This window comes from Tiliqua scincoides, chromosome 4, assembly GCF_035046505.1.
Source record: "Tiliqua scincoides isolate rTilSci1 chromosome 4, rTilSci1.hap2, whole genome shotgun sequence".
NCBI classification, from domain to species: Eukaryota; Metazoa; Chordata; class Lepidosauria; order Squamata; family Scincidae; genus Tiliqua; species Tiliqua scincoides.
The window spans coordinates 131,817,715-131,841,566 of NC_089824.1; the positions used below are offsets into that span (position 1 = coordinate 131,817,715).

Below are 23,852 nucleotides of genomic sequence, written 5' to 3' on the forward strand. Positions count from 1 at the left end.
CCTATTGTGCTTTTTAGATTCCAAACTGGTTTGTCTTTTTACATCCCTTGACCACAAATATTTATGAAGTCTTTCTTTCATTTACCCACCTCTCATTCCTTTCCTGTCATTTTCAGTCTTGTTGCTCTTGCCCTGTTCCTCTACTCCCTTACTTGTGTGTTTAAAAAAGTCTCAGCTCTCTTGCAAACTCTCTGTTAACCTAACACAAATCTTTAATTCGTGACTCCACTAACCTTTCTTAGATTTATTGTATGGAAGAAGGGGGGGAAAAAACTCACAAACTTTGGCATATGGACCTAAAGGACACAATAGACCTGATGATGGTCAGCACTTTTTCTTCACTTGTTCACCCATTCACATATAAAATGTGTGTGTGGGAGGGGGGTCTTACTGCAACAGTAAAAGCAGCACATGAGACAGGAGTGCTGAACCCTCTCTCTTCCCATACCTTACCCCTCCTCTGTTTATTTGCTCAGCCTCTTTCCTCTGTTCCTGGCTCGCTTGACCTGGAAGGAGTCAAGGAAGAAGCCTGGACGGGAGAAAAGGTCTTGAGCACCTGATTATAAGGTATTTACATAAGTTACGTGGGTGGGTTTAGCACCCTCTCCTGTGTGCACCTTTTACTGCTACAGAAGGCGCCCTCCATCTTATATGTAAAGAGGCAGACATGTGAATGATGGCCTTGTCAAATCTGTTTGGCCATGTACAAAGACAGTGGAAAAGAAAGGAGCAGGACTTTTGCAGTGGTGATGGTAGCCCTATGATATCTACCTTGCTCCCCAGATCTGCTGGTCTTTAAGAAAGCATGTGAAGGTGGTTTTGTTGAGAGGAGCTTTCAATCCTCCAAGGGGTCTGAAATGTTTAAAACACCCCACTATTTTACTAATTAGGCTGCAGTTTCAACTACTGTATAACTTTGGTATTGGCTTGCTAAAAAAGCTAAACAGAGTGCTTTTTAACTTTGTCTGGATTATATTGATTCTACATATTATGTTTTAAATGTGGGAGGTTGCCCTGATTTTATAAAGAAAGACAGAAGAAAGGTCGACTGATATGATGTATCTCATATGAGATATGAGATACGAGATGATATGTGAGATGAAATAATCTCTTTTTCAAATGAATTGCGTTTCATAAGTTCAGATTAGTCAATAGGAGCAAAATCCTGCCATGCAACCACAAGTGTTATGAAACCGTCCTGACTGTAGTAGAAAATAAGCTTGGCAGCTCACAGGATCAAAGTATATGGAGTGATACTGAAGAGGGTAAACTATGGCAAAATCTCTGGTGCTGTATAAGATGCAGCTCTGAAAGATCATGGCAAGCCAGACATTTTTGATGGGACAGAGCTGGTCTTAAGGCAGTGGTTTTCAAACTCTCATGGAGAGTTTGAGCCACTGTTGCTTGCGGGGGGGACGCAGCAGGGGCAGGTGGAAGGCAGCAGCGCGACCCCCAGGATTGAGCCGCTCAGGGGACTGCAGGGGCTTGGGTGCACTTACCCAAGCCTCCTCCAGCCTCCCCAGGGTGCGGGGAGTCTGGTGTGAACCTTTGGCAGGGCTCCCCGCAGCAGTGAATGTAAAAGCAGAGCGATCGTGTGTTGCCTCCGCTAAAGCGGAAGTGGAGTGTGATCACTTTCACTGCTGCGGGGAGCCCAGCCAAAGGTTCATACCTGGCTCCCTGCACCCTGGGGAGGCTATAGGAAGCTTGGGTAAGTGCACCCAAGCCCCTGCAGCACCCTGAGCGGCGCAATCCTGGGGATCGTGCCGCTGCCTCCTCCCTGCCTCCAGGCTGGCCCTGCCCCTTAAGGGGGCAGAGGCCAGGGCCCACAGGCTGGGTCGTCGTGATGCCCCAGTTTGAAAAGCCCTGGCTTAAGGGACAAGACGATTTAATGTAAAATAGCAGCAACCTAAATACAAGCAGTTTTATGAATATTAAACTTAAAACATTACATAATTTTACTGTTGGCAGGAAGAAAAGCCAAGTACTCAAGCATATCAGTCATTCCAGTAACTTGTCACTCATTGGAGAGAGCACTAGAAGTTGAGAGGATATTTGCTTCTTACAGAGTAATTGGACAGAATGCTGCCAGTGAGTCTCCATGACAAAAAAGATTACTGTTTTCTCAAATGAAAGCAGAAGATCATTTTAGGAAGGGTCCATGAATATCTCTGAAGGGCCCAGTATTCACATGGCCCCTAATATGGTTATGGCCCTGGATCAGAGACATAACATAGTCTCTTAATTGTTCTTAATCTCTGGAACCAGCCACACAATAACCAACTATACAAAAATGTTTAGTTCTTCAACTGGGATAATGCAACAGTAGCACTAAGCAGTAAAGGGTTTTTTTTGTTCTGTTTTGTTTTTACACAATATCTGTAAGACAAACTACCTTTGTTAGTACTCACCAGATGGAAAAGTTTAAAGAAGTCTGCATTTGCATACAAAGAGTCTTCAACACTCTGCAATTTCTGCTGGGAAAGGGCACACATTGTGCTATGCACAGCTTGAAAGCCCTTTGGGCTGCTGAAGATAATGAAGCGATTCAGTAGGGTCTTGCTGCAAGCAATATCTTTCAAAGTCAAGTCTGGGACTCCAAAGGCAAACTGCAGTCAAAAGATAAATTGCACTTTTGAACATGATGGATCATTTTCAAATTTCACAATAATACATGAGAAACACACACACACACACACCCGTAACATTTAACAATGGCAATTATGTTGACTTTCTTAACCATTTCTGTGAAACAACAGAGGCAGCAGACACCTGAAACAAGTGTAAGAACATAAAAAGCACCTCCTGAATGAGACAAAAGATCTATGTTGTCCAGTGTCCCGCATTTAATAGTAGTCACCAGTGGCGTATCTGGGGAGCCTACAAGTAGCATAATCTTTGCAATTTCTGTCTGACATTTGGATTACTTTCAAATTGTGTTGTGTTCTGAAACTTGGCTATACTGGGTTCGCCAAGTTATGGACACAGATGGATGCATAGGCACTTTTGCCCAGGCACATTCCATCTGTTGTGGTGCTTTTGTGGGGAGGATTGGGGCAGATGAGGGAGAGGAGTGGACCAGGCAGGGAGGAGGATCTTGCACACCAGAATCCTTTCCCCCATTCTTGGCCTAGGCCCATCGTCAACACCCTAAAGAGCTGACTTAGGTCTGAGGAGACCTATTTGGGACCAGGGAACCTACACGGAGGTAAGTAAAAAACGCTTTGTGAACTACTCCTGTTGAAAAGTGATATATAAATATTCTTAATAATAATAAAAATATTCTTTGTTTACTTCTCCTGGGCTGTCTATCTCCTGCTGGCCCATAGCATACAGTGCATGATCTGTTGACAGCACCGCACACTCTGGGCCAGTAGTGGATAGGATTGGGCTGTGAATCAAGTTGTTCGAACTTCAGCTTCCATAGAACATGATACTGAATAATGGCCTTGGTTGATCTGGTAACAGAATAATATTTCAGAATTTCATCTTTCTGCTTCCTTATGTCGTAGTGTAGATGACTGTTACCCTGCACATGCCCGATCTCGTCTGATCTTGGAAGCTAAGCAGGGTCAGGCCTGGTTAGTACTTGGATGGGAGACCGCCTTGGAATACCGGGTGCTGTAGGCTTATACCATAGTCTTTCGAGACTGAAGGTTGCCAACCATAGATGATCTGATAGTGTTCCATTACTTGTTAGACTTTTCTCCACACTGAAGTAAATTACAAATGTCTATTTTGTCCTTTATGGTTAACACCTTTATGATAAACACTGTCTTATGTTGCCTTGCACGTTAGACAACAAGGTTAAAGATTAGCGAAGTAGTATTCTCAACATAGGAGGTAAGAAAAATATGGCCCATGTGAATCAAAGAGATATCAGATGGAGACAGACAGAAGGGCCAACAATGACAAATCCCATTAGTTAGAAGGAAAATCAAATAGGAATTGATTACCTTACAGTAGGTGTGAGGAATGTACTTGTACTAAGTCCTGCGTAAATAAACTCCATGACTGATTTTCGGCACCTGACCCTGGGAGCCATGAATGAACTTTCAAACACAATATCAGACAGCAGGACTAGGATACTGTTCCACCTCAACCCCCACCAAACACTGATTGCTAGAGTCTCATTTACAGGAGCGCAACACAGTGATGTCACTAGGTTGAGGCAATAGGAAGACCTACACAGAGTACAATATGGACAAGGGATGCAAAATGCATGAAATATATTATTGAGATCTATTAAATGATTCTAAATAATGCACTATGATTTTGCTCAGAGGCTTAAAGATGGCAGCAGGCCAGGCCGAGTTGGGTTTCATGCAGCCATTGGCTCTGTACATGTTGGCCCCAATCCTAACCAACTTTCTAAAACCAATGCAGCCCCAAGGTAAGGAAATAAACATTTCCTTATCTTGAAAAGGCCACCCCCCACCACAGGATGCAGTGCACATCCCATTGGCACAGCTGCGTCAGTGCTAGAAAGTTGGATAGGATTGGAGCCTTTGAATATTGCTAGTAAGAGACTCCAGGATGAGAAAAATCAAAGATGTAATCTTGGACAGGAGCAGTCAGCAAGTTTTTGTTTTCTTTGACACAGCAGTATTATTGAGCAGGAACAATGTATCTGAGCAGTCAGAAATTTGAATATCATTTGCTCTACTTTTAAAATTTCATAACTACTGTATTCTTAACTTGCCTCCATGCAACTTCCTAGGCAAGAGGAGAAATGTGGAATTAGGAGTCCCAGGTATGGAAATAATTCATTATACCAGCAGCAGTGCTGTAATTGATACTTTCCCTAGGGTAATTTGAAAAAATAGGAAACATATATTGCATCTGAGAACCAGTAGAGAACAGTGGACAGAGGAGTTCACTGAAGGCTTTGGATATATATACTTTAGAGCAGTGCTGCTCAAACTATCTGATGTGGTGAACCACCATTTTTTTTCCAGTGTACTATGAACTGGTACCATATACTTGCCATATTACTGGTGAATTAACCAATGGTATGATGAGTTCCATACAAAGAAAATGTATGGAAACTGTAAATGGTAATCATAATACAAAATGAGCTTCCTCCTTCACAGTGGCCACAGCTACACCAACAGCCCTATGAGGTGGAGGAGGAGGAATGGCAAGGAGTAAAGTGAAGATCCACCATCATCATTTCCAGTTGCTGCTGCCTCCTTAAGTGTGGACTGTGCCCACCCCCTCACAGGGGCCACAGAAACACCAGTGGCCCTGTGAGATGATGGAGGAGAATTAACAGCATTTTTTTTGAGTTCATTTGCCCTCTTTTAATTTTCCACCCATTAAAAAAAATATATGTTTGTGAGCCTCTTGAGGACCAGATTATTATTCCTACTAATATATAACTACCTTGTAAGCCTGCCTTGGGTCTTCCCAATTGGGAGAAGAAAGGTAGGATACAAATATTTTAAATAAAATCAATATTCAAGAGTTATTGCAGCTGCAATGTACCGGGAACAAATGCAAGTTTGGATGTGTCCAAATTACTAGCAGAGCACTGAAACAGCTAAATTATATCATAGTCACAGAACTGGATATAAATTGACAAGCAGATTGTTGCTGGGGTGGGGGGGGGGGAGAGAAGACATCTAAACTCTTCATTATGGATGGGATTTAAACCTTCCAGCAACGGAATTCAGACAATCTTGTGTTAAAACAGAGCAAGAAAACAAGACATGCACATCACTTAATGAAATGAATCGCTAATCCATAAGATGCAATTTATATGCAGAACTTTCATAAACAGAACCCCAACTCAGAGAAAATTCCTGAAGAGCGAGGGGTTAAGAAAAACAGTAAACCTCCCTGTTTTCTTTCCCCTGCTGTTTTGGTTGCAGCCAATCTTCCTTGAGCTTGAGCTGTGAGTCAGCCACATGGCTGGTTATCTGTCATGCAACCTGAAAGCAGAAGTTGAGAAATACATTCCAGTAATTTTATCAGCGTGCTATTGTTCAGTGGGAACTTTCGAGATGAGGAACAAAATATTTTCTCAGTTACGTGGCCTCTAGATTAGTTTTAACTTTCATGTGTGGATGTGTGTGTCATTTCCTTCACTCCCAGGGTGCTATGAGGTCAGAGCTTCAGCTTTGTGCAGCTATTTGCAAAATATCTAAATGCATTTAAAGAGGTCTTTCAGTGCCTGGCATCCTCCTTTTATTCTTACTTCAGACTGGCATTGAAAGTGAAAACAGGATATATTATTAACAGTGGCAAAAGAGCAGTAAAGCATCCCATGATGTTTCAGTAGGGACGTTCATTCACATATAGTAGCTGCTAAGCATACTCTTTGTCAACTAGCAACAGGATGTTGCTTTGCAACTAAAGATGTTTACACAGACATATACATTCCCAAATGACATCCCAACATACACTGGGCAGTCCAAAAATTGTACACTGAAACTGTTCATATTTACCACTTCAGTGTGAAGGTGGAAAAAAAGAATGATTGCAGGCTGCCTCTTACAGGAAATGCTGGATGTCACCTGAGTTATGTCTCTGACATGCTAATTTTCTGTCTTGGGGGGGGCGTCCCTGTGGGAACATTCAAACATGAGACACTGTAGCAGGGCCTAGGAGAGGGAGGTAAAGGGGATAATTTGTACCCAGGGCCCAGGGTCAAAAAGGGGGCCCAGGAGCCAGAGGGGGCCCAGAAATTTCCTGGGATCTTACATTTTCTTTTCTACTCAGACTTGTTGCCTGCACGGGATGCTGGGGACGCTACCACATGCTTGTGGCTGCAGCTACTGCAGCTGTTGGCAAGCCATATATGCTGGGCCAAGGAATGCATACATGACACTCCTTAACACTGGGTTAAATCTGGGAGGAAACTGACCTGCGACAGTAACTCCTTGGCTTGTGGATCTGCTTACCATGAAGGAGTGTATAGGAGCTCAGGGACGCAGCTGTGGGGCTACAACTGTTGCAGAAGCAAATTTTGGTATGCACAGGACACTTTTCATTCTAGTGTGACCCTAAATACAATGTTGCTAATTTTTTTTGGCAATGATTTTATATATTTAAAAGATTTTAAAGAGACTTAGGAGTGTGTTTTGTTTTCCATATCACTGTATCAAATTGCTGATGCCACATGGGCAGATAGACCTGGGCTCTGCATCAGGAAGTCCAGTAGATCAGGACTCCAAGGATTATTCCAGCTGTTGCCACCCTCTCCCCTGTTTTGCCCTCCCACCTTTGGGAAGGGGCCCAAAAGAAACTTTGTACCCCCTGATAAAATTCCTCTCAGAGGCCCTGCACTGTAGATTAAAGTGGTTCACACGAGGGTGGGCCAAGACTTGAATGATTCTGACTTGAGTTGCGAAAATATGCTCTTTTCGTGACTCATACAGAGTCAAGTCACGTGTATTAAAAACTTGGGCACTTTACCCTAAAAATGAAAATTCAAATAGACTTGAATCAGGGCTCACCTTTGGGGGGACTTTCAACTCTCTTTTGTATGTGTGCTTGCTTTTATTTTTGTTTGTTTGTTTGTTTTTTAATCACTTCCAGGGCTTGACTCACTTTTCAAGAAGACTTGAATCAAAATGACATGAAAATTGGCTCTGGATGAGTTGTGATGGTGTCATTATGATTCATGAGCAATTTGACACAAGGGGAGACTCAGAACTTGACTTGAGTCTTGGCACTATGGCTCCAGCACATCCCTGGTTCACACTTTTAACAATTATGACCAAAATACTTTGCCACCCTCACTTTTCAGTTGCCTAAACCTGTTCAGGTTTTTTTTTTTTTTAACCAAAGCAACAACCAAATTTAATTAGACACCCTTACAAACATACATATTCAACATAAAGTAAATAGGATTCAGCTGTGGTTTATTTACAGGGATGTTGAAACTGTCTTGTTGTTGGACCCATGGACAGCTCAGTCGTTTTTAACACCTAACATGCTGCCTAACAGGTCTCTGTGTTTGCTACAAAGAGAAATAAAATCCAGAATGATTCAGATAATTGGGCTTGACTGGAACAATGTTTGCTGATAAAGGTTGCTTGCTTTTAAGTTGCAGAGAACTTTTTTCAGGCTGGAGAAAAGCTTTCTTTTTCGCTTAATTCAGAAAACTGCCAGAATGCTTCCTACAGCTCTGGTTAGAACCCAGTCAGCTGAACAATCCAGCAATGATCACACAAACCACCTACAATTTGCAAGAAAAACAGAAAAAGAAAACAAAAAGACCCGTCTCAAAAGAGTGAAAAGCAAGCTCATTAATTCCATCTCCTGCTGGCCACAAGCAACCACACACATTTCCCACATTTGAGTATTACATAGCAAAAGAAAAAATGCACAAGGAATTGTGCCATTCAGTCCATGTTCTTCTCCCAAACACTCTCACGCAGTCAGAAAGGTTTTAGTTCCAGAGATCTGATTCAGCAGACCTCATTCATAATCACAGCATTCCTCTCACAGTAACTCAGACACAAGGACAGAGGGGGCCATGACAGCCTGGACTGAGTCACATCCATGAGGGGGAAGATGCTTTAATCTGGATTACAAACTCCACCAAAGTCTTTTTAAAAAGCTCTACTATTTGGTAAGAATGCAAAACAGAAGATCTGTCTTTCAGCATTCCCATCTGTTAACCTGAAACAATGCTCCAACCATGTCTTCTGCTGCTGACATCAGGAGTGGTGAACAGACATTCCTCCTACACAGCATTTTCATCCCATTGGCATTTCTTTTGATACACCATTATGCATAGCAATCTGTAGAAGAAACCCAAGCCAGGTCTAGCCTTGAATGAGAGTTCCTTTCTGGGCAGATCCAGTATGCAGCATTAGGCTCAGCAGAACTCTGCAAAGAAAACTTCTGATAGCACTTCAGGATTATGCAAATATCATGATCAATCATGGTTTGTTTATTAATCATGGTTAAGTGTTAGATTTTAATACCTAACCCATTGTTAAGGACTGGCCACATACCAAGATGTGAGACCATTGCTTGATGTTAGCTTAATTAACTATGACTGCATTACACTTGCACTGATCAATTCAGAGTTAAGTCAGTTTCACTCCAGTCTCTCTCCTTGCAAGGTGATAAGCAAGTTTTTCCAGTATCCCTCTATACACAATATCTAGGAGCAGAACTTAGCTCAGCAAGTTAAGCCCTGTTATATATCTGGGGTCATAATCAAGGTTCATGAATCCAATATTAGCACTACCATGGTTAAGCCTTATATTTTACAGATATCTTGCACTGTGAGCTAAGGACAAAAACATTAGGTACCTACAATGTTCACTTCATAGTGGGACTTTTTATTCTTGAGGCAATCCATGAAGTAAGACAGTCCCTACAATGGTCTGGGTTCTCTGTAACTTAGAAAATACAGAATCTCATATGGCCCCTTTCAACCCCTTTGAAGTCTTCAGGGAAGGCTCTGTTCCATGTATAAACTTAAGACCTAGGTGAAGTCACTGATGGTTAGGAGAAGGGTCATTTCCATTATGGCACCCACCAAGTGGTCCACATGATGGTCCACTTGGACTCCTCCTTGATTAACTTTTGTGGGCTGGTGAAGATGGTATATTCCAAAAGGCTTCTCTTGCCTAGCATGATCCAGACACATCCCCATGACACTTTTCTTGGGCTGATGAATGTTTGTTGCCTGAAGACATATTGGTTGGTTCCTGTAGGACTGCTTCCAGAAAAAAACAGCATATGCAGCTTCTGTTTTTATCATGGGGCTCTCTTGCTCCATTAGTTGGGCACATCTTTCACATGTTTCATATGCTTGATGCAGCAACTGTTACCCTGCACATCCCTGATCTTGTCTGATCTTGGAAGCTAAGCAGGGTCAGGCCTGGTTAGTACTTGGATGGGAGACTTCTTGGGAATACCGAGTGCTGTAGGCTTATACCATTGTCTTTCGAGACTGAAGGTTGCCAACCACGAGCAGAGTCCAGTTTTTTTATGAAGATCATTTGAGACCCTTGTAAGATTTTCCCCCTTTGTTTGGCTGTGGGACATCCTTGTATCATTTGTGCCGCTCATGCTCCATATTTACAAATTCACATGATCATCTCAGGTGATATAAGCAGGTGTGATATTCATCAGTACTTGCTCCTTCCTTTTGCTGTGCTTGCTGAAAAGTATATTGTTCAAAGTCTACATTTCTGTATGGTATGAAGCACTTGATAAGTGCTAACTTTGTCATAATTATCGCTGCCTCCTGTGTCAGTAAAGCCTTAAAAAAATTAGTGTACTTTACTGCCTGCAAAATATAGTAGTATGGCTTGTTTGATTGTGCAGCCATCCTTCATTGCAAGAAATAAATTTTCCAACCTTTCAAGCCAGTTTTCCCACCTGGTCCCAGTGTATTCTGAGACTCATGTACAGGAAATTCAGGAAATGCAGGAAACAAGTTGAAGGCAAAATCACAACTTGGCAGAAGTGAGGGGAAAAAATATCTTTTAAATTAACTCTTGTGAGAGTTTCAGATGGAGTTAGAACAGAAAGTTTTTCAAAATGTAACTCAAAATGGCTGCTGCTACACCTCTTCATATAGGATTAAGGTTACACACTGTGTAAAATCGCTGCTGTAGTTGGAGTACTTGATCAGCCTAATAGGTGAGCATAATGAGTAGAAGGTACAGATATCCTAACTGAAAGGCATTTTGTTTGTTAACAAACTGAGGTTGCAGTCCTAACCACACTTTCCTGAGAGTAAGCCCCATTGAACAAAACAGGACTTACTGAGTAGACCTGGTTAGGATTGTGCCCTGAGTGCAAGATCCCTTTATCCAGCACTTATTGTGATTCTGTTGCTAGCGGGGCAAATGAAATGAATTTTATTCTTGTTGCTCTTTCACAGAATTGTGACCTTTTGGGGGAAAGATGTTGAATTCCATTAGATATGTAAAAGAAAAAGTACCTGATTATGTGAGTTTCTCCTGTCTTTTTTGCCCTTTTTTGTGGTCTTCTGTCTGGAGTTCTTTACCCCTTTGTTGCCAGTTTAGAACAGTGCCAGGAATTCTTGAAAAAGAGATTATGTATGCAGAATTGTCACCAAAAAATGCAGAGGTTAATGCTGAGGTTCTTTCTCTGCAAAAGGCTATATATAGGTCACTATCCACTCCATGGATGGTTTATTCTTCCTGACCAGGGCTGGCCCAAGACCTCCCGATGGCTGTGGCAGCATGCAATGTGTTGCCCCATTATCTGATGAAGTGCCAGCCTCTGTTCCTTCCATTCTCCAGTGTTCTAGCTCAGCACATTCCCCTCTCCATTCCTATTTCATTCATCTCTTTACACACACACACACACACACACACACACACACAGAGAAAGATGCAATATTTCATCAACCGACCTGTTCAGGTCGCACTTGTGCATTAATTAGATGGTAAACCACCATATCTGGAAGGCCTGCATCTTCAAGCAGAAATTTTGTTAGATTTTCCCCATCCTTTAAGATATCCTGGATTCGTATGCCTCTCCCTGGGTGAAAACAAAATCAACAAGGCAGTGATCAAAAGCTTATACAGCATGGTGACATCCAGCAATATGTTATGGTGATCTAGAACAATAGGTCTAGAACAATAAATTCATTTGGTTTTAAGCAAGCCACTGTTCCTCTGACCCTCAGTCCTCACCCCAGCCCTTCTGTAAGATGAGCCTATTAATATCCTCCTACCACACAAGATTGTGAGGACTGTAAGATAATATGTGCCAAGGGCTTTCATCACTATTGAAAAGGGCACCATACAAACCATAAAATGATAAATATACTACAACAGTATTTAAAAATGTACAATTGAAGAATGGAAGTGTATATAGAATAAAAGGAGATGCTAGAGAAGAATGAATTTTTCAGGCTATTCCACTATAGCCTGAAAAATTGTAATTGTATAATTATTTCCACTATACTTTACACTGAGTGTATATCTGAAGGGTGGTATCCAAAGGAAACTTGGGGTGGGGGTGTAGAATCCATGGAAAAGCAGAACACCATTTTAGGGAGAATAGGAACCTGAGGCAGGTGGATCCTCCCCAGTCAGAATATGGGTTAGCTGAATATTGTCTTGCAGAAAATCTTGCATTCATACTGGATTTGTGGGTCTGATGGCTCACCAGTTGCCTATCATCCCAACTCGTTATAGGAAGAGGTGTTGCTGTGTTCTAATTATGTTTCCCTATGTGTGGTTTTAGGAGGAATCAGATGTCCTGTTGTATTCCTCTTTCTAATACCAATGTTGGATTATGGCCCAATCACATAATGGTCTTTAAACAGGGTCAGGAGGCTGTTATGCACACTGTGCACACAAGGTTTCTGTGTTATAAAACAGCACTGAGTTGGGAGGAAACAGAAAATAAAATAAGTTTAGAAGGAAGGGCCAGACTCAAGAAGTTTAAGAAAACCTGGCCTAAAGGCTATGGACTCATTTAAAAATAAAAAAAAAACATCGTTTAAGTCTTAAGGGGGAAGAGTACCTTACTATGAAACAACTGTTGTATTGCACATTACATAACAGGCTTGGCATCTGGACAACACTTGTTTATTTTTCTGAATGTTGAATAGTGTTGGCATGTTCCTTAAATTCAGACCTGGGATTTCAAAGGATAAGGATGAATTCCAGAGGCCTGGAGAGTGTCCCCAGCCCTGAGAGCTTCAAAGCTCCTGTGTGTGTGTTTTCAGCACAAGCACAAATAGTTTGGCATTTTTTCTTCAGTTCATATCCCAAAGACAGACACGTAGAGCAGGATTATTCATCATGCTAAATAAACTACAGAGTAGAACTCCCCTTCCCCAATCAAACTGGAGCAAGTGCTATTCAAATTTCTTTCTGTTCAGAACTGGTAGTTCAGAGCTGGTATTGGTAGCAGTCACAAGTTGTGTAGGCATCACCTCACATAATTGGCACTGTGCTATGTAAATCAGCAAACAGTTTCCACACTGATGTGCAACTGACCCACAGAATCCAAATGACCCACTAAAACTATTGCTGCAGATCATAGCTCAGCTGCAATCTGGCCCTGAGCTTGTGTCTTGGATCATGCCATGTGCTGACATATGGTTTGTATGGCAGCCAAGCAGATGGGGAGCTGAATCATGAATTCTAGCAGGATCAGGACCAAAAGATGGGGTGCTGAGGCAGAGGGTAGAGGGTCATGCAGAACAGTGAAAGATGGACCAGAATCTCAGCCAAGAAGTCTTGGGGTGAGAGGTTGGAATGAGAATGCCTGCAGACCACTACAGGAGAAGTAGAGGGGAAAGTTGACAAGTAAAAAGGGGGCAGGGAGGGTGGCAGACTAGCAAAGCAGAATCTGACTGTTGCATAGGAGAGGCTCTTCACATGCAGGTAATGTATTGTCACTGCTTATATTCTGAATATTACCTGAAATCCTTTCAGGATCAGTCCTCATTGTTTCCATAAACTGGGTCATGGTGCGCAGATCTTCCCAGAGTCTGCCCAGTTCAATCACAGGAGCTTCAAGTAAGAGTTCTTGGGCATCCTTGTACACTCTTGCTAAACTAAAGGGTAGAAAATATTCCACAGCATTTATTGCTATATTTTTCAAAGGAGGTCCTGTGGTGCAATCACAGACTGCTGGGAACAAGCGCACATATTGCTAAAACAATCAGATGGGCTAATGGTGTGGGTCTTTCACACTTAACTGTTGCCCTCTGTCCTCAGACAGGGCTGAATGCCTGCTATGTCTCCATACATATGCTCAGAAACAGGGGTATGCAAAAAATTTACATGCCAGTATGAGGCTTCTGTGAATGTCTTTAATGCCTGGGGTTGTACACTGAAGCAAAAGACCTCAACAAATGTGACAGGAATATTTCAATTGTTTACAACCTTTGTTCCTTCTTGGCTAACCAAAATTAGCTTTAACATTAAACTTGAAACTAGGACTTGAAGTTGGTTTCCGATTCCTGTTCGAGAAATAACAATGATTAGCATCAAGTCTTACTGCAGTGCAGTGCTACATTATGATTAAAAGAGGAAGGGACTGAAGTGTGGGGGGGGGGGAAGGAAGGAAGAGGGAAGGAGCACACAAGCTTGCTCCTTACTATGGTGAAGAGATCAGGAGTGTCTGGCAAATCACCATGGTTAAGATCAAGGTATGTTGCATAGGCATCAAGTAAAACTGTTGTGCTAAATTGCATGGAGTTATGCAAATACACTGCAACCTGACATTAGGGGATGGAAGGAAACTAAGACAGCTGTTATCAATCACCTCCCCTCCTCCTTCCCCCTCTGTACTCAGCCCTCCCCATTGCCAGCTGTCCCTGCTTCTTTCACAGATGGGGTGCTGAGCTTTTAAGAGTCCAGTCCTATGCATTTCTACTTAGAAGTAAGGAAATTACTCCCAGGAAATTGTGGATTGGATTGTAGCCTGAGAGCCCAGTCCTGTGCCTGCCTACTCAGAAGTAAGTCCCATTCTAGTCAATGGGGCTTACACCCAGGAAAGTGTGAATTGGATTGTAGTCTAAATCTCATGCTTTGCTTGCTGGGAAGACTTGCTTGCTGGGCTGTTTTGTTTGTGTAGGCTGGAGCATGGAGATCCTGCACCATCTCAGTCTGAAGGGGGGAGGGAATTAAGCAAACACTCCCTGGGTTTTTTTTAAAGCAATCCCCTCTGTTACTACCAAACCTGTGTGTGTGTGTGTGTGTGTGAGCTCCACCTTGCTGCACGTGTTCTGGCACCTTCCCCTCTTCAGCCTTTTTGCTGCCTCAGGGGCTCCAGGAGTGTTACTGTTCCTTCCCAAGGAGAACCTCTTCCATGGCTCCAGGGCTATTTCTGGAGCCTTTTTGCAGTGTTTTGGGCTGTCTTGAAAAGGAGCAAGATACCTAGGCAAAGGTGTGTTCAACTTTCAGTTTCCCCCTACCACATTGAGACAAATCCACAGATAAAAAATCCATGGATAAATAGGTTACACCTGTAGTTTCATTGCAGCTAAAGAGCTGCTGCAGAATTGAGTAGCCCCATTGCAGGGCTTCTTCCCTTACTGGGGGAAAGGGGATGAATGTCCCCTTCTCCCAAGGAGTTGCCAGCGGCTGCCTGGCAGCTCAGGGTTGGGCTATTCGTCTGCCTTACTTATATACGAAGTGGGGTTGGAAGAGGCTATTTAAACAACTGAGGGGACAGGCAAGTCTGTTCCCCCACTGTTGTTCTTCCATCCAGACTCTGATACTGGAAGTAAGCTCAAGATGGAAGAAAAGTGTCTGGCACTGAAGGACTGCAGAAAGGAAAAGCTGTGGGTGTGGGAAGACTTAATTCCAGAGGGGCCACATTGAAAATGATATCTCAGGCATCCAACTTTTATTCTAAGACCATTTTTGGTATTTAAAAGTTGATATTGGGAACAGAAATGTAGCTTCATTGTAGAACAGGTAATAATGGAAAGGTAGACGGGTAATGGTGAGAGGGCACACAGTCACCAATCATAATTATAAACCACCTGAGAAAATATCATTTAAATTGCTTGGGCTTTTTTTCAGTAATTCTTGGAGCTTTCCTTTGTAACTACAGCACATTCCTTTCAAGTGTGAACTAATCTGAATCCAGTTGCAATGGAAGCTCCAAAATTCACTGAAAACAAGCAGTATAAAACTTGGGAGAACACCTGAGGAAAAAATTGGAACACAATGCTTTAGAAGAAACTTCATCTGGATTCTTAGGGATAAAAATGAATGAGCATATGGTGTCAGTGCTAAAGAAAAAGGCTAGTGTGGAATCAAGGAAGGAGGACAGATGGATGACAAAATTTGAATTAGTAAAATTATGAATACCTTTAGATACTCTTATGTACCACATAACTTCTACGTTTTCTGTAACTACCAGATTTACCAACCACATCAATAGCCTATGGGTAGGGTTCTTCTTTAGATTTCCTCATGCTGTTATATATTAGAAACAACACTTCCAATTTCAGGGGAACCTATACTATGGATGTCCCTGTTCCCCCCAAGAAGTAAGAGGCTCTATTTACTTACATGGAATTATTGTAGTTGGACACAATGCCAGGAGACTCTCCACGGGTAGGAGTGCTAAAACAAGGATTGTTCATGTTACAGAAAATGCCCTGTAACCATGGCAGAGTTCCTGCTGAGGGCATTGCCTTATTTGGGAAGTGACCTTCCGACCAGAAACAAAAAGCAGAAAATGAATTGTTAGCATTAGTGGTTCAAAACTGAGATACAGACATATCACTTCTATTACAGCAGGGGTGCCCAAACCCCGGCCCTGGGGCCACTTGCGGCCCTCTGGGCCTCTCAATGCAGCCCTCAGGGAGCCCCCAGTCTCCAATGAGCCTCTGGCCCTCTGGAGATTTGTTGAAGCCCGCACTGGCCCAACGCAACTTCTCTCAGCGTGAGGGCGACTGTTTGACCTCGTGCGTGAGCTGTGGGATGACAGCTAACTCCACTGCTTGCTCTTTCACATCTGTGATGCAGCAGCGGCAGCAAAGGAAAGGCCAGCCTTGCTTTGTGCAAGGCCTATTATAGGCATTGAGCTATTGCAAGACCTTCATTCGTTCATATAAGTTCATATTTAATATATTCATTTATGTAAACTTATGTAAATTTATTCAAATTTTAAATGTAAATTAATTCTCCCCCCCCCCCTGCCCCGGACACAGTGTCAGAGAGCTGATGTGGCCCTCCTGCCAAAAACTTTAGACACCCCTATATTACAGGAACAGCTTAGCATTGAGATCTCTACTAGCTCTCTAGGCCAGGTTTCTAAATTAAGACCAATTCACACTATTGTGAATGATGGGGGGGGGGAGTCCTCTTTACTTAAAAAAATTAGCATGGCAGGGGAAAATGCCATGCATTAGCATGGCACCTCTGGAGGGTGAGGGAGGGAAAGGGGAGATAAAAGGAGACTTACAGATGGCAGAGAAATTAAATGAGTTCTTTGCATCTGTCTTCACGGCAGAAGACCTTGGGCAGATACCGCTGCCCAAACGGCCCCTCCTGACTGAGGAGGTAAGTCAGAAAGAGGTTAAAAGAGAAGATGTTTCAGACCTCATTGATAAATTAAAGATCAATAAGTCACCGGGCCCTGATGGCATCCACCCAAGAGTTATTAAGGAATTGAAGAATGAAGTTGCAGATCTCTTGACTAAGGTATGCAACTTGTCCCTCAAAACGGCCACAGTGCCAGAAGATTGGAGGATAGCAAATGTCACGCCTATTTTTAAAAAGGGAAAGAGGGGGGACCCGGGAAACTATAGGCCGGTCAGCCTAACATCCATACCGGGTAAGATGGTGGAATGCCTCATCAAAGATAGGATCTCAAAACACATAGATGAACAGCCCTTGCTGAGGGAGAGTCAGCATGGCTTCTGTAAGGGTAAGTCTTGCCTCACGAACCTTATAGAATTCTTTGAAAAGGTCAATAGGCATGTGGATTTGGGAGAACCCATGGACATTATATATCTGGACTTTCAGAAGGCGTTTGACACGGTCCCTCACCAAAGGCTACTGAAAAAACTCCACAGTCAGGGAATTAGAGGACAGGTCCTCTCATGGATTGAGAACTGGTTGGAGGCCAGGAAGCAGAGAGTGGGTGTCAATGGGCAATTTTCACAATGGAGAGAGGTGAAAAGCGGTGTGCCCCAAGGATCTGTCCTGGGACCGGTGCTTTTCAACCTCTTCATAAATGACCTGGAGACAGGGTTGAGCAGTGAAGTGGCTAAGTTTGCAGACGACACCAAACTTTTCCGAGTGGTGAAGACCAGAAGTGATTGTGAGGAGCTCCAGAAGGATCTCTCCAGACTGGCAGAATGGGCAGCAAAATGGCAGATGCGCTTCAATGTCAGTAAGTGTAAAGTCATGCACATTGGGGCAAAAAATCAAAACTTTAGATATAGGCTGATGGGTTCTGAGCTGTCTGTGACAGATCAGGAGAGAGATCTTGGGGTGGTGGTGGACAGGTCGATGAAAGTGTCGACCCAATGTGCGGCGGCAGTGAAGAAGGCCAATTCTATACTTGGGATCATTAGGAAGGGTATTGAGAACAAAACGGCTAGTATTATAATGCCATTGTACAAATCTATGGTAAGGCCACACCTGGAGTATTGTGTCCAGTTCTGGTCGCCACATCTCAAAAAAGACATAGTGGAAATGGAAAAGGTGCAAAAGAGAGCGACTAAGATGATTACGGGGCTGGGGCACCTTCCTTATGAGGAAAGGCTACGGCGTTTGGGCCGCTTCAGCCTAAAAAAGAGACGCCTGAGGGGGGACGTGATTGAGACATACAAAATTATGCAGGGGATGGACAGAGTGGATAGGGAGATGCTCTTTACACTCTCACATAATACCAGAACCAGGAGACATCCACTAAAATTGAGTGTTGGGCGGGTTAGGACAGACAAAAGGAAATATTTCTTTACTCAGCGTGTGGTCGGTCTGTGGAACTCCTTGCCTCAGGATGTGGTGCTGGCGTGTACCCTAGATGCCTTTAAAAGGGGATTGGACAAGTTTCTGGAGGAAAAATTCATTACGGGGTACAAGCCATGATGTGTATGCGCAACCTCCTGATTTTAGAAATGGGTTATGTCAGAATGCCAGATGCAAGGGAGGGCACCAGGATGAGGTCTCTTGTTATCTGGTGTGCTCCCTGGGGCATTTGGTGGGCCGCTGTGAGATACAGGAAGCTGGACTAGATGGGCCTATGGCCTGATCCAGTGGGGCTGTTCTTGTGTTCTTATGTTCTTATGAAAAGATGTTTAGCATAGATTTCTCTCTAACATGCTAGCTTTTAAGAAACAGAGGCATTCATTTGCTTCTTTTGCATGGGGATCAGTCAACATTTGATTCTACATCTGTACGCTGAAGTGGTTCTGAGCAGGAAGCATTCTACCATGTGCTTTTCCTACATATTGGAATCAATTCTAACTGAAACCCCTCAGCTACATCAGTAGTGAGTACATTTTTAACTTCTGTGGGGGAATACTGGATGATTCTCCAAGCTGAAATGAGTATGGAGAAGGAAGAAAATCATTCCAAGCAAGTTCTTCTAACTTGCATTTGCATGCAAACATTTATATTTATATTCTCCTTTATTTGAATATTTTACTGATTATAGATGCTGTTAATTTAGGAACTTTAAACATAAGGTATAAAACTACTAATCTGGGAGGCTGTGTAAATCTCACACCCTTTCACATAATGAGCTGGATTGGGAAACAGATATTATCTGATGTGGCCCCATGACAACACTATTGTTAGGGATTTAAGTAGGAAGAGCATTTGTACCAAGTAGAATATAGAAAGAAACTCTCACTATTAGGAGGAAAGAAGTATGTTGACAATGGTAGACACACAAAAGTAGTGAAAATGAGCAGGAATAGACAGGTATAGAGTAAGGACAAGAACTTCATCCATATTAAGTACTAAGCCTAATGCTATGGAAACTCCAGCCAAGAATGTACTCCACTTTCATCCTCAAAGAATACAATAACCCTAGGTCAGGGGTTTCCAAACTTTTTGGCAGGAGGGCCACATCTTCTCTCTCACACTGTGTTGGGGCGGGGGGGGGGGGGGGAAGAATTAATTTACATTTCAAATTTGAATAAATTTACATATAAATTAATACATTGGAGATGGAAGTCATATGAATGAATGAAGGTCTTGCAATAGCTCAAGGCCTATAAAAAGGCTTTGCACAAAGTAAGGCTGGCCTTTCCTTTGCTGCTGCTACTGCATCACACGTGGAACAGCAAGCAGTGGAGGGAGCCCTCAGTCCACAGCTCACGCAAGAGGTCGAACAATTGCCCTCACACTCAGAGCAGTTGTGTTGGGCCAGAGCAGGCTTCAGCAAGTATCAGGAGGGCCAGAGGCTCGTTGGAGACTGGGGGCTCCCCACGAACTGGATTGGGAATTCTGGAGGGCCGCAAGTGGCCCCTGGGCCAGGGTTTGTGCACCCATGCACTAGGCCAGGGGTGCCCAAACCCCGACCCTGGGGCCACTTGCAGCCCTCGAGGCCTCTCAATGCGGCCCTCAGGGAGCCCCCAGTCTCCAATGAGCCTCTGGCCCTCCAGAGATTTGTTGGAGCCCACACTGACCCGACGCAACAGTGTGAGGGCGACTGTTTGACCTCTTGCGTGAGCTGTGGGATGAGGGCTCCATCCACTGCTTGCTGTTTCACGTGTGATGCAGTAGCAGCAGCAAAGGAAAGGCCAGCCTTACTTTTTGCAAAGCCTTTTTATAGGCCTTGAGCTATTGCAAGACCTGCATTCATTCATATAAGTTCATCTTTAATATATTCATTTATGTAAACTTATGTAAATTTATTCAAATTTTAAATGCAAATTAATTCTTTTTTCCCTGACACAATGTCAGAGAGCTGATGTGGCCCTCCTGCCAAAAACTTTGGACACCTCTGCACTAGGCCATCCATCCTAGACAGGATACATTTGTCATTGAGACCCAATCTACAAGTTATAAGGATATACGTACACACATCAGTCAATGGTTGGCAACCTTCAGTCTCGAAAGACTATGGTATAAACCTACAGCACCTGGTATTCCCAAGCGGTCTCCTATCCAAATATGAACCAGGCCTAACCCTGCTTAGCTTCCGAGATCAGACGAGATCAGGCATGTGCAGTCAATGTCTCCCCATAACAGGAGTAGAAAAAACATGTGATATCAGCTCATCAATAATTCATGAAACAGCAAAAATATTTTGCAGTCGTGAAGGATTAGGGTTGCCAACTTGGCAAAAATGACCCCATTCCTTCTGCTTTTTCTCAGAAGTTGGACAGCAAAGGTTAACCTTAAGCCATTTCTGGGTTATTGCTTGGCTCCACCCAGATACCAGATTTGTCCCCTTTCTGTTGCTCAAGGATTGTCAGTCTTGTGACATCACCAGACGCTTGCTTAGAAATCTCAGGCAGGGAATGCACTCAGTCTGTCAACCGTAAATGATATATCACATGTTTTTCAGCTACATGTTACTGGAGTACCTACACATATTTCTGTAACTTGATGTCTGAACAAGGAAAAAAAAAACTGGTTTGTCTGCTGTCGTTCAAATTAGTAAAGGAAGATCTAAAAAGCCCCAGAGTTTTTTGTTTGTTTACTTAAAACCTAAGCTTGGAGGATTGTAGTCTTAAATTGCTTCAGTCAGAGATGATAGTCTTACATTCATGCTGCCGATAGAGTGGGTTAGCCCTCCGCAGCCAAACAAGCACAAGAAATAAGGACAAAGGCCATAGGAGCTCAACCAGAAGACGAAGCTGAAAAAAAGAAACAATCAGATGCATTAATTGTACACACAACCTGGAAATTGTTTTGACTTCCACCTAATATAAAATGCATTTTTCTAAAGCATGAGCTTGTCATCCCAGTATGCAAAAATGCATCAAAAACCTACAGACAATCAATTACACAAAACTTAGTCACAAATAATGAATGTGACTAACTATACTGTATATGAACACTGATGTGCTATACAAGGACACTTTCGAGACAACCATGATTCTGTGCACAACCTGCCTCAGCAGCAAATCTGGGACAAGGTGTTCAATTTGTCATCTCAACACAGTGGAAATGGCAGCGTGACTGTTACAAGAGAAATAGTTAACCTCCTGCCCAGAAGTAGAGTTGTATGAAGTCAGCAGAGGGGAACAGTCTTGTTTTGTGAGTTCACTGCAATAAAGCACTTGGAAAACTTCATCCTGCCTCAGTTCTGTTAATAATAGAGGTGAAGAAAAGGGGTGTGTACTTCAGCTCCAGCACTCACTGGGGGATTATTATCCTCAGTGATTCAGGCCCCAACTACACATTACCCTAAATGCATTGGTGCCATCACCTCACACTGCCTTGCTGCATCACTCAATAATGTTTAGTTAAAGCACATTCAGGATATGATGCTATCATGCTGGTTATTTTCCCACCCATCTCTACTTAATGGTTTCCTTGCAGAAGGTGGGGAAACACTGAGCAGGATGACATCATGCTATATTTAAACCTTACCAGGGATGGGAAATTAAGGAAAAAGGCAAGAATTCCTTCTTCATTCATTTTGAATGAATATAGTAAGCTTTCAAGTCACACAGGAAGATGAAGCATCCTGCATTTTAAATACCACTTTGTCTTATTTAGTCCCTGTATTTCACTAATACTATGTTACTTAGGATTAGTTGTTTTGTCTCAGCATATAAATGGCATGATTTTTGCTGTCTCACTTTTGTTAAGGATGTTGATTTTTAAACCTTTATGTTAGGTTATGGTGTTGGTCATAAGTTGGTCATCTAACCAACTTCTACTCACAATCTGGAGTATGTAAAAAGGAAGACTATTGGTTTTTGGCTCATTCAGGTTTAGAAAGTAAAAACTATTTTTTCCCTCCACAAAACCAATTCAATGTCTGCGAAGAGGCAGAATACATGCAATATTTAAAGCATTAGCAACCCTGATAGGTTTAGCTTTAGTCAATAGTAACTAGATTGGGGCTTCACAAACCCAGACCATGGCAGGGGTGTGGGCTTCCCAATCCAGTGACTATTTACTCCAGGAAAAAAACAACACCCATTGACACCCATGGGAGTTTGTTTTTTTTCTGGACTAAATAGTAAGATTGGGCCATGGGGAGAGGACCAATGTTCAGGCCCCCTACACAACCCTCACCAACACCATGATCTGCAAGTACCCCAACCTAGCTGTTATTGACTAAAGTAAAACAATGCTCATTGAGGCGATCAGTGCTTTAAACATCAGATTTGGTTTGACCCTTTGTCATGGAATGTGGGGATTCAGCTAGGAACTGGCCTGAAATTCAAGTTAACAGGCGACTGAAAGGTGCAGGCCTTAGAGCCTGCATGAGTCTTCACAATTATCAGGCAATATGAAGCTTCTGGTTTGACCAAGTCTGGTATAAATACTGGAAACCCTGCCGTGCCTGGTCCACAAATTCTGTCTGCTTCACTTCAGGCCCCAGGGCTACTTAAAGAGCTCACCCATCTCCCCAGGGCTACTTAAAAAGCTATGTGGTCTGAGGGGAAGCCCAAGCCAGATTGTTTTTGGCTGAAGAGTGAAGACTATGCCTTTATTTTGGAATTTTGTCTTTTGCCACTTTTGGGGGTGTGTGTGTGTGGTTTGCTTTATTACATGTAAACTATCTTGCATGCTTTAGCAGAAAGACAATGCATGAACAAAGTAAATAAAAGCAACACGCAGCTTTGGGATTATCAGGTTGCAACCTCTGATTTCAAGAATTCCGGCCTGTTGGACAGGAGCAGCATGCTGAGGCAGAACGGAATGTAACAGTTCAGGGACGGAGCCTAGAGAATGTGGTGGGTGGAGGGCAGAGCTAGGGAACTTTGGGTAGAGCTTGGCAGAATCTGGGGCTTGTCTTCTCATCCCCCAGTTATGGTTACGTGACAGAATATGCTTATAGTTTTTGCAAGTGATGTACTGACTAGTTGGCAACACTACAAAGATAGCACGCAGCCTGATTCGATGTATGTTTCCTAAGAAGTAAGTTCCATTAAATCTGCAGTCTGATGCACGTACCAGAATGGAGAGAACTGTTGCAGCGAGAGTTAAGAGCTTAAGCTATGAACCAGGAAGTCTTTGGGTTCAACACTCATCACTAGGTGACCTTAGGCAAGCCACCGCCTGTCAGCATCAGCATCCCCGTCTACAATAATGGCGGGTCACAATTTATATAGAGTTTTAAGCTTTCCAGAAATTCCCTGGGTATTTATTTATGAGGAAGTGCAATGCCCATAAGTGTAGCTGCCAAAGGATATGAAGAACAAAATAATACATGCGAAGCACTTTGAAGGTTCAACAGCACTATAGAAAACTTTAAAATGATGATAAAGTACCATTTAACTCATT

General features: G+C 42.9%; 1 protein-coding gene and 1 pseudogene across 1 annotated transcript in view; one reads left to right on the forward strand and one right to left on the reverse strand.

Moving 5' to 3' along the window:
* Window positions 1-23,852, reverse strand: part of ABCA4 (ATP binding cassette subfamily A member 4) — a 126,718-nt gene that overhangs the window by 97,175 nt on the left and 5,691 nt on the right. The window contains exons 2-6 of the mRNA XM_066624558.1: window positions 21,151-21,244; window positions 15,990-16,131; window positions 13,380-13,516; window positions 11,354-11,481; window positions 2,409-2,606 (exon numbers count right to left, since the gene is read on the reverse strand). Of these exons, the coding sequence (XP_066480655.1) occupies window positions 2,409-2,606; window positions 11,354-11,481; window positions 13,380-13,516; window positions 15,990-16,131; window positions 21,151-21,244 (699 nt within the window). The remainder of the gene's footprint in view (window positions 1-2,408; window positions 2,607-11,353; window positions 11,482-13,379; window positions 13,517-15,989; window positions 16,132-21,150; window positions 21,245-23,852) is intronic.
* Window positions 3,511-3,627, forward strand: LOC136649932 (5S ribosomal RNA; annotated as a pseudogene).